This window comes from Streptopelia decaocto, assembly GCF_964273445.1.
Source record: "Streptopelia decaocto genome assembly, chromosome: 22".
Lineage (NCBI taxonomy): Eukaryota > Metazoa > Chordata > Aves > Columbiformes > Columbidae > Streptopelia > Streptopelia decaocto.
The window spans coordinates 6,554,312-6,565,696 of NC_138677.1; the positions used below are offsets into that span (position 1 = coordinate 6,554,312).

The 11,385-nt window shown below is 55.9% G+C and overlaps 1 protein-coding gene across 2 annotated transcripts in view; it reads right to left on the reverse strand.

The window, feature by feature from the left end:
• TLK2 (tousled like kinase 2) overlaps window positions 1-10,207 on the reverse strand; it is a 32,024-nt gene extending 21,817 nt beyond the window's left edge. The window contains exons 1-3 of one of the 2 annotated variants that reach the window (XM_082071215.1): window positions 9,546-10,207; window positions 7,562-7,647; window positions 1,207-1,278 (exon numbers count right to left, since the gene is read on the reverse strand). In XM_082071215.1, coding sequence (XP_081927341.1) covers window positions 1,207-1,278; window positions 7,562-7,642 — 153 coding nt within the window. In that variant the 5' untranslated portion in view covers window positions 7,643-7,647; window positions 9,546-10,207. Of the gene's footprint in view, window positions 1-1,206; window positions 1,279-7,561; window positions 7,651-9,545 lie in introns of both variants that reach the window. The other variant, XM_082071214.1, reaches the window with a different exon arrangement.
• Window positions 10,208-11,385: the final 1,178 nt, after the last annotated feature.

Below are 11,385 nucleotides of genomic sequence, written 5' to 3' on the forward strand. Positions count from 1 at the left end.
AAGTGCTTTTAAAACGGACGGACTGAAAACCCCGTAACTACCTAGAGAATTGCTGCCCCAGCCCCTGTCTGTTAACAGCGGAACAGCCTCCTCGCTGCGAGTCGTGAACAGCGTTGGTGTGACTGTACCACCACCGGCTCCGCCGCAGCCCCCGCGCAACCGCCACCGGCTCCGCAACCGCCACCACCCCCGCACAACCACCCCTGCACAACCGCCACCGGCTCCGCAACCGCCACCACCCCCGCACAACCACCCCTGCACAACCGCCACCGGCTCCGCAACCGCCCCCACGCAACCGCCACTGCCCCCGCGCAACCGCCGGCACATTAACCAGAGCCAGTGGACATTGTTTTACCATTCAAGGACTTACATAACAAAAATCACACACAGCGTTATCTGTTACAGGCTGGAAAAAAGGCCAGGAATGGTGCATTTGATTGTGTCAGCTTGGACAATTTAAACCACTCCACGGAAGTCCATAAAAAAATCCCAAGTAAAATAACAAATACTCAGTTTTCCACTATTAATTATACTTACTTGGATGGAGTTTGAGGTATGGCGTTCTCTGAACACTTTCACCAAACACCTCATATCACTAGTGCCATATAATAGAGGGAAATGTGATCTAAAACTTTCCCGATAACCACATGGAGTTCTTTAAATGCATAAGAAAACACCTTTAAATTTGAGATTTTCCTTTCTTAATGTGGAATTTTACAGTAAAAATGTAACTCTACAATGAATTTTGCTGCTGTAGTACGCATTTTGAAATAGTTAATCCTAAGGCAGTGAGATTAAAGAGGGATAAAGCACTAATTTTCACCTCCCCACGCTTCCGCAGAGCAACCCGTGAAAACGCTCCGCTGGGCACACAACTCCACAATTCACATACTTGATAGCGAAGGCAAACTTTTCCATCAGTGCTCTCGGGCTTTTATTCGGCCAAAAGCAGCAAACAAACCCCAGCACAGCTGAAAACTATGCCATAAGCTGAGCTTAAGAACGCTGTGCTTTTTGGGTTGTGAGAAGCTTCAAGGACTGTGTCGCAGCACAGTCCAAAGACTGTAGGTTACAATCCAGACTAAGTACCTGCACTAGTCCCTTTCACACCCCAAAGAACAGTCGCCCACTCTCACACAATTCCTCCCGTGTTTTGGGTTCAATCCACCTTCAACCCAATCCCCACAAGGATTTGCGCCCGCTTACCTCCAATTCCTTATCACTCAGGGAGCCCACGCTGCACAAGCTCTGGTTGGAAGACTCGCTATTTAACGGACCCTAGTGAAAAAGGAGCAAAAGACCGTCAGAAACAACTTCCATCCAAGGCACGTCCTATCAAACGTCCTATCAAACACGGCACCTCCGGGCTAACGACGCTGCTCTGCGTCCCGCGGGTACGGCAGCAACGCGGGGCACACCCGGAGCACGCGATGGGGCACGACAACGTTCACAAGAGGTTTGGAGCGAGATAAAAGCTGGACTGCCCGCTGGAGAGCGTCTTCTCACTATACCCATGAGATTCCTGCATCGATGTATACCCGAACTGCCCTGTTTAACCACGTCCACCGAACAGCCACCGCAGCACGTGTAACAGTCGAAGACAACTGGTCTGAGAAACAAAGCTTGTGATGTGTTGAGCAGCAGCAGCTCCGAGCTCGGCTCTTCGGGCGAGCATCTGCCTGACCCCAGGCTAAAGATTCCGAGGCATCTTCCATGTGGCGAGGCAGCGATGACTGCTATCGGATGCTGGCAGTACCGCTGGCTTTGCTTTAAATGCCTCATTTTTATGCTTTTTTTAACACTAAGAAAGGGAACGAGTGGAAGTTGTGTTACCAATCAGCACCCGTAAGACCATCTTTCCCACGGGGCTGTTCCACGGGCCCCGGGCTGAGCTGCCACCAGAGCCGCGGCTCCAACCAGGCTGAAGCACCAGCTCAGAGGCTGGACGCACCCCGGTACCCACGCGAGCCCGCCTGCGTCTCCACGGGCTCCGCCGGACACGCGGCTGCGTTTTCACCTACCCAAGCACTTCTGAAAACTCCTTCTAAAAACCTGTATCAAAACAGGTTTGAAAAGGACAGAAAAGTGAATCACACGAAGTCCCTGTGTTTTAGCCCCGTGCTCCAGAGCATCCTCCCACAGACCCAGCTTCAGAGATCTAGACAAATGCGGCAAAGATACAGAAACAGGATTCACAATTACTGATGCAATGTATTACCAGGAAGAATGACACGATAAAGCTATTTCTCCATTAATAACCTGCCAGCATCTCTTCCCAAAGATTCATTCTATTTTAGCATTCTTATTTTTGCAGTACCCACTGCCCACCAATCAACCTCAGCAAAGCCAATTCTCGTTATATGCTTAGCAGAAGCTGAATTTTGGAAAAAAACCCCAGCATGGCACAGAACATTAACCCCAGAATATTGCTGGGGAAGCAGGAACAGGGAATAACCAACACGCGATAGTTTCACACAGGAAGGGCTAACGAGCTTGGTTCCCGAAGAGTCACCTGCACTGGCACCTGGCTTTTCTAGCACAGGCTGCTTTGGGATGACACTGCGCTCCCCTGGTACCACCCACAGCCCCCTGCACCCTGTACAGAGAACCAGTGATGGGGCTCCGCAAACATCCCAACCACGTGGGTCATCTGAACCAAGCTAATGGTGTCTGGAGTGTTTACCCGGAGGACAAGCACAAGAGCAGCACACACTTCCTCCTCCGCAAGGAATTTCTGAGATAAGCCGGCATGCTCTTTTCCCTGTGATTCACCCCTCAAGCGCTGCTTCCGAGTCCGTGAGCTGCCTGCGCGCAGCACGACCTCCGTGTCGAGACGCGGATGCAACCATAGCAGGCGCTTTCGAGCCTCCTGCTCTAAGGCAGGAACTCAAAACCTGTCCACTCACCCGAGCTGGTTAGTCATTCCTCCCTTTGCAAGAGCCCTGCGAAGGCCGCAAGTGCGGCACAATGGCTGGAGCTTCAATAGAAACAGCCCAATAACAGCTCCCATTGATCTTGCACAGCAAAGCTAATCTGCCTCAGAGCGCCCTCAGCCGCCTCCTCTTCACACCTCGTGAGACTCGTGCGCGTCCTCGGCCTCTCCAGTCTCCCAAAAGTGACTCCTCAGGCCCATCCGCAACTCGTACGTTGGGCGGTTTCCGTTCTGTGCTCCGACCCCTCGTGCTGACGGAGCTCCAGAACTCCTGCTGCCCAGCTGGAGTCTCAACGTGCACTCGCAGCAACGTGCACGGCAAAATCCCCCTGCTATCAACGGCGGAGACGTGCGTCATTCTCAAGCCAAGGTAACCCGGGTTCTTCTGGGTTCTACACTAAATCAGGAGATTTCAAAGGGAAACAGCCAATCCTTATTTCCACTAAGTTAGTGCTGACTCCATGCGGGCTTACACCAAACTGAAATGCTTGAATGCCAGTTACTCTGGTCCAGAGCTACTGTGTAAGAGAGGTTTAATTAATATCTTCTTATTTCAAGCATCGCATAAGTGTGAAAATTACAGCCTGCTTCTTAATTGAGCTTTTAGAAAAACTCCGTATTATAGCCAAGAAAGAAGGCGCCGAACCACCTTCATCTGTTTGCCGTGGGAAGCGAATCCACCCTCAGGTGCTCCCAGGCAACCTCCGCTGTACCAGGCGGGTCAGCAGGTGGACAACAGCATCTGCTTGGCGTCCACTGAGCCTCAAGAGTTCTCCCAGGGCGAAAAACCAGTATTTCCATTTTACCGATGGCAACCTGGGCAGAAGGGTCGTGCAGTTCACCCCAACCCTCAGTTCAGGGCCGAAACAGAACCGAGATCCGACAGACACTTCTGGGCGCTGGTAGCCAGACAACACACTTGAAATAAGTGATGTTGCACACAGAAGCATCCAAGCAATGTTCAAGTATCTGGCACAAAGTCCTGGCACGTTCTGTGGTGGCTGATAGATTCAATTCGGAGTTTGGAAACTGCCATAACTCGGTGTTGGGGAGGCGCGGGCACTGGGAGGCCCACGGCCGCGCGGCACCGCTGCCCCCCGCCCGCCCCACACACCAACCCCAGCTCGGAATCACTGCTGCTCAAGGTGCTGCTCAGCAGACCACACACCCAGCCGCCACTGAACCGATCAGACTGCCAGAAGGACAGAGAAAGGGTAGAAACCAAAATAATACAAGTAAACGCTGCTCTATTCTATTTTTGGAGGCAGATGTTCTGCAGCAAAAGTGACACTCTTCAGGTTATTTTTACTTCCCTGTTTACGCTGCCTCCAAGACGGAGGAAAGGGAGCACTGGCTACCACCAAGGCAAACAACCTTCAATTCCGGCACAGCCCTCTGGGTCTGCAAGATTCCCACAGCACGTGGAGAACGTCACCCCGAAGAAACGCTCCAGCCTTCGCAGTTCAGCTACAGGGATGCACACAACTTAGCCTGAAGGTCTTGAAAAGACCAAAGGTGCAGAAGACACGTGTGCTGCTGCCATGGGCCGCCTGGTGAGCCACGTACAGACACCACAACTACCTACTTCAATTCTTATCCAGAAAACTCTGTGGAAATGACACAAATACCCGCCTGGTATCTCCAAGTGAGCACCCAGATAGAGGAAGGGAGGCAGAAAATAAAACCAGACCAAATTCCACAATGTTATCCAGAGAAACAAACTGCATCTTGTTTTCTGTGCCTCCTGACCCAGGGAACACGTCTGAGATAAGTCAGAATAACGCCCCAAGTGAACACGCTCACATTTCCCCTCGCAAGTAAACATGAACGGGAGCTAAATAAGCAGCAATACTGGTCGGTGTCAGATAGTCGTGTGTTAATTCGAGGATTTGCTTTGTGAATTTGGGGAAAAATGGCACTTCACCATATGGCGAGAACAGACATCTAAAGCGTCGCTGGCTTTTTGAAGCTATCTAGTGACCTGGATGAACCACACGAGTGTAACAGTTGCCTAGAAACATTCCTTGCTCATAATTTGATTCCATGTATTAATGCCGAGCTTCTAGAGAAATATCTTCTCCAGCCATTAAGCGAGATAATTCATCACAGACTTGCGAGAGAATTCTGAGAGGTTTGGGCTGCGAAGGGCCCGGTCGCCGTCGGCGCCGACAGCTACCGCGGGAGGTGCAGCGCACGGCTGCTTCCAACGAGCTCAGGATTGCTGGCCTCTCCTACGGCTACTGCAAAGCTCTTCCAGAATCCCAGCACTCCGATGGCGAGGAGCCTCTCTTTTTCTAGTTTCCAGCCTAAAAACGTATTCTAGATGAGCTCAGTCTCATTCATTTCTCAGAGACACGTACAGTTGTTCTTCACTTGCAAACACGCAGGGAAACGGGCTCTAAAGCTGCAGTTGTGCTTAGGATGTAAATTAGCGCACGAGTTTTCTGCGGGTCCAAAATACACCCTGTATTTTTAAACATGACAGAAACCTGCCCAAAGACACGAAGCGACGGGGCCGGCCCGCGGCCGGCAGGAAGCTCAGGCGCAACCGCTGCGCCTTCACCCAATAGCAGAGCACCCAAGATGACATTTCTTCCTTTTATGCAATAAACAGCAGCAGAAAAGCTTCCATCCCCGGAGGACCGCAGGCCCGGCCCCGCTAGGTGGCACCAGCCCCGCGCAGCCTGCCCTCGGCCTGGCGCTGCACGGTCCTGCTGAGCCACACCAGTCCTGTCACAGCTTCCCAAGTGTTCCCTTTCAGACGGCGAGCGACCGAGCCAGCGCGGAGCACGGCGCACGGAGACCTGCGGGCAGGGAGGGCATGTGGAGCACCAGCCTGGGAGGGAAGGCAGCAGCTGGGATTAATATTGCAACCGAGATGTGCTGCGACACAGCAGAGTCATGCTAGTTCGCACCAAGGGCTGGCTGACTTACTGCACATGAGCAAGTATGCAACGAAACAAACACCGTAACGCACTTCGGTTTACTGACCCATACAAAGGAACCGCTGTGCTGCAGAACAGCAGGTAGAACTGAAACCCAGTAGCAGAAGAGCTTTGCTCCGAGAAACGAGGCTTTTCTACTTGGATAGGAAGGAAAATGAGTTTTCAATATTCACCCTACAGAGAAGGTGCCTGTACTTTCTGCCGCAAACATACTGAAAACATAATTCAGACTTGCTTTCTGGTATCTTTAAAGGTCATTCCTGTAAAAGGAATAGTTTCTCACATTCTTTGTGAGCACTGAGCATGTTGGCACTTTGTAAAGCGACGATGGTGCCTGTGCTTCCAAGTCTCAGCTGGTCTGGAAAGGTGTTTGGCCTTATCTGTGCTGGTACAGCTGAAGATGTTAAAGTGACCCACATGGGGGGAAAGGCGAGAAACAGATAAAAAGTACATAAAAAGTTGTAATGTTGTATAAAACAAGATTTGCAAGATTGTAAATACATTATGTAGCATGAACTTTGACGCCACTAGAGGCCTTAAGATTAGAAAAAAGTCTGAAAAGTGGGGGAAAAAGATCGAAAAACCCCAGAATCTTCCTTTGGTAACTGGAATTGTTACCCATTAACAGCTTGTAGTGTTAATCCTCCTTACTGCACCACCTTACAGCTGAATATTTCACTTATGCTCCCTTCCAAGACTTGGCCTTGAGTCCTGAGTGAAGTGCAGATCAGAAAGAAGAGGAGAACCTCAAATGAAACCCTTTTCCAAGTTCTGATTCGCTTTGAACTCTTCTAAGAAACGCAGCACCTACAAAGTTTCGTCAGAGAACAGAGAAGTGCCCTGACAGTTTCTTCCCAAAATGATTCTACGAGGTTTCTGAAAACTACCCAGCAATGATACACTGTTCTACCATCCACCCTGATGGTGTCCAAAACTCAGTGTCTTCCTCCAGAGTGAACTCCTCATCACTGACCTGCTTTAAGATGAGTCCACCACCATTTCTTGCTCTGAGAACAGCCATTAACAGTACCAAAACCATCTGGAGCAGTAAGAGCTTGATGTGAGCAACCACACGACGTTACGATTCGAGCTGCTGCCTCAAGAAAGGCGGCGACTGAGCAGTTACAAAGTTGTACGTGAGGACAAAGACGGGGTTTTACCAGCAGGTTGAGGAGCACAGATACAGGGGAGCTTACCTTCGAATGCTCTTTTCTTGGTGTGTGTGTTCTATGGGACCCAGCAGACAATTTTAGCATCTTGCACCCACAAAGAACTGAACAAATTCCTGAATATATTGAGTCTGGTTACATGTATCAAGCACAGTGAACTTGAAACTGTATCCAACAAGTGCCTAAATTCAGTTCCCAAATGCACACTCTGAGAAAGGAGAGTTGATGAGATTCCCGTTTCCAAAGTCAAAGTGGTTATGGGTTTTTTTGGGGTGCACAAGCTGCCTTAGGATGGAGCAACTCCCTAAGAATGTAATTAGAACCCAAAATCTTCTGCAAAGCAAAACATCTGCTTGGAGAGATCCCATTTGCATTCCTCTTAAACACACTTCAAGCAAATTAGCGCTCAAAAAACCACAACTATCGATACAAAACATTGTGCTGTGCAGGCAGGAAGGCGCGGCCGGCGCAGCGCGGGCGCGCGCCGCGGTGCCCGCCCGCAGGACCCCGCTCACCTTGGCGACGCCGACCCCGGTGAACCGGGCCTCCAGCAGCTCCTGCCGGCGCGGGTCCAGGCTGTGCAGTTCTTCCATCATTTCTGCTGCTGGGGGACAACAACACCGGGATTATGCAAAGCGAAGGAGAGAGATGTCACATTCTGAGACTCCAAAGTGCCTGTTCTGCAGCGTAAGCATGTTCTTGCAAGATTACCATGCAATAATAACATGACTTTGCCACCATGTTACTGTATTTAAACCATCGCCCTGCTGGAGTTTCCTCTTCTATCTGTTGCACGAGCCATTTCACGATCTCTAGATCCAAGAAACCAATTATGTCACAGTCTCTCACTGGATGCTCTGTTCTAAGGAAAACATGGGGCCAGACTCTTACAGCTAAAAGCTTCAGAGCTTTTCATCCACGCTGCACCACTACGAAAAGAAAAAAAGCAGTATTTTTTACCCCATAATTCACTTTTGGCCAATCCTGGACATACCAGATCTGCCTGAACTCCCGATTTCACTGACAACAGCGCTGGTTCTTCCAAGCGCAGAGGGAGATTAGAAGAACATAAGAAGAAAATAATGCTTGTTTAAACCTTTTACTTTGCAGAGTAAAGCATCAGATACACCCAGTTCAACGGCTGCTTCTGTAAACTGGAGGCCCTGGGCACCTCCTGGCACTCCAACACAACGGATGCTGTTACTGAAGGGTTAAAACAGCACCAACCAGCACAGCTGTGCAAACAGGTTAAAAATCGGGAAATACACAATTCGAATACTGAACTGCGAAAAAATGGGACAGATTTCAATGTTCATCATAACTGTGAATCGCATCTTCCTAACTGCGCCAATCAAGTTCATCTCCAGAAATGTCTGTTCCAGTTTCATTTTCTGGACTAAGGCAGAAAAAAAAAAAGGAGGCAGAAGATAAAGATTTGCTGTATAAAGAGCATATGAGCATATGCGACGAGGAAAGTTCCTGAAGGGCAGCAAGTGCCCTCTAGAACAGGCAGCACACAATTGTTCCTTTTATGAACTGTCCATTTTGTCCCTGCCGTTTCCTCCAAAGGCTGCAGATCTGAGTTAGAGAGGGCAGAGTGAATCCATCTGGGGGCATTTACCACCGCTCTCCCAGAGCAGCAACATGCCTCAAAAACTAATGGGATCCTAAATGCGGTTAGCAGGGGACCCTGGTTCTACTACGGGCTTTTAGAGCCCCACAAAGCTCCCAGCCCGGTTCTCAGAACAGGAAATCTGGGCACCGAGTGACAGCCAAGGCATGGCCGGAGGATGTGCCGGGGCTCCCAGGGCTCTCCCGGGGCGGGACACGGGGCGAGCACCGAGGAACGGGACCCCGGGCCGGGTGCGGCCACGGCTCCGGAGCCTCCCCCCGCGCCCCGGGCCTGCCCGGCCCCTCCATCCCGCAGGGGCTGCCGTCCCAGCGCTGCCCTTCCCCGCTCCTCCGGGTGACTTCAGCACCCCTCCCTCCCTCCCGATGGAACAGAGGCACGCGTTTGAGAGTACGGCGGTGAGTGAGCAGCCGTGCCCGCCGCCAGCTGCACCGCCTCGGCCTCCTCCTCCTCCTCCGCCCGGCACCCGGCAGCACCGCCTCAACTCCTAGGCCGGGGATTCACAGGCCGTGCCCACCCCCTCCAACCTCCCCCCGCGGCCTCCGCGCTGCCCGGCCGGGCCGCCCCGCCGCCCCCCGCCCGCGGAGCCTGCGCCGCTCCTGCCCGGCGAGCAGCCCCGCGGCCCAGGCCCCGCTCCGCAACCCGGGCACAGGCCTCGGGCCCTTCCGCCGTGACCCCGGCCCGGCCCGGGGGAGCGTTGAGGAGCCTCCGCCCCCCCCCCGGCTCCCCCGCGGCCCAGGGAGCTGCCCGGCTCCCCGCACCCCCCACGGCCCCGCCGCCCCGGGGCGGCCCCGGGCCCGGCGCCCAGCAGGGAGGCGAGGGGGGTCCCCGCGCTTCCCCCGCCGCCCCGGGGGTTCTCTCTCTCTCACCTGGCGCTGCTCCTCCTGCCGCCGCCCCGCCGCTCCGCTCCCCTCCCGCCCGGGCCGGGCGCTCCCGGGGCACCGCTCGGATCCCGCCGCCGCCGGGGGCAGGAGCAGGAGGAGGAGGAGGAGGAGGGAGGGAACCTGCTGCGGCGGCGGCAGCGGCGGCACGGGCGGGAGGGGGAGGCCGGGGGCGGCTCCGCGGCCTCTCGTGAGCCACGCACGGCCGCTGCGGGCACCGGGCTCCACGCGGCGAAGGGCGGAGGGGAGGGGGCGGCAGCAGCGGGCGGAGGGGGGTGGCGGGTGGAAGGTGGGGGCTCGCTCCTCGCCCGGCTCCGGGGCGGGGAAGAGGATGAGAAAGGATGGCTAGGCCGCGGATCCCCGGCCTCGCGTAAGAAACCTCGCCCGGCCGGGGTGCGCGCAGGCCGGCGGCAGCCGCAAGGCCTCGCGGCAGGACAAAGGCCCGAGGGAGGGCTCGGCGGGCGGCGGCGACGCCTGGGCAGGTGGGGAGCGCGAGTGCGGGGGAGGGTGGGGGCACGGGCTGCGGGGCCCCGGGGCTGGCGGCGCGGGGGGCGGCGGCGGGGCAGGTGCGGGCCGGTCTCGCCCCCTCCCCGCGGCGCTGGGCCCGGCCCGGCCCGGATCGATTGGTGCAACACACACTAGTGAAAGCGCGCGGAGTCTCGCGAGATTTGCACGGCGGCGGGAGGGGCGGGGAGGGCAGGTCAGCGCGGGGGAAGGGGGGGCAGGTCAGCGGGGGGCGTGGCCTCGGGAGGGGCGGGGCCTGCGCGGAGGGGCGGAGGGAGGGGCTGGGGTGGGGGGACAGCAGGTACGAGGTGGGGTCAGGAGGCCCTGGGGGTCAGGGCAGGCCTGGGGGGACAGGAGATTGGGGGGGGCAGAGGGTCAGGATGGACCACGGGGGTCTAGGGTGTGGACACATCTGGGGGTCAGAACAGGCCCGGGGGACACAGGAGATTTGGGGGGGGCAGAGGGTCAGGATGGACCATGGGGGTCAGGATGCCCATGGGGGTCTGGGGTGTGGACAGGTCAGCGGGGGCCACAAGGACAAGGCGGGGCCAGGGCAGACCCAGGGGCATTTAAACCCTCAGGGGAACAGAGGTTGACCTGACCCCCCTTCCCACGGTGTCCTTGCACCCCCCCAATTCTTCACCCCCTCTCCAGTCTCCATCTTCCAGAGCCTCAATCCCAAACCCTCATCTCCCCTGAGGGCGAGGGCACCCCACACCCCCCCAAATCACATCGCTGCCCTCCCTGGGGACCCCATGACACCCCCAGGTGTCTCACAAAAAAGCAAACAAAAAACAATTAAAATAATAAAAACAAAAGCTCATCCTGGCTGCCGAACGAGCGATCGCATCGCGGTTCGTTCGCCCTCCGCCCGGCGGCGGGGGCAGAGGCAGAGCGGCGCTGGATCGGCTTTCTGCAGAGCCAACAGGCGGGGGGGCGCTGAAAATACGGGTGTCTGCTGGGGAAGGAAGCGGCCGGGCCTGCCCGAGGGGAGGCAGGCGCGGCTCAGCGAGGGGAGGCAGGCGCGGAGCAGCGAGGGGAGGCAGGCGCGGCTCAGCGAGGGGAGGCAGGCGCGGCTCAGCGAGGGGAGGCAGGCGCGGCTCAGCGAGGGGAGGCAGGCGCGGCTCAGCGAGGGGAGGCAGGCGCGGAGCAGCGAGGGGAGGCAGGCGCGGCTCAGCGAGGGGAGGCAGGCGCGGCTCAGCGAGGGGAGGCAGGCGCGGCTCAGCGAGGGGAGGCAGGCGCGGCTCAGCGAGGGGAGGCAGGCGCGGCTCAGCGAGGGGAGGCAGGCGCGGCTCAGCGAGGGGAGGCAGGCGCGGAGCAGCGA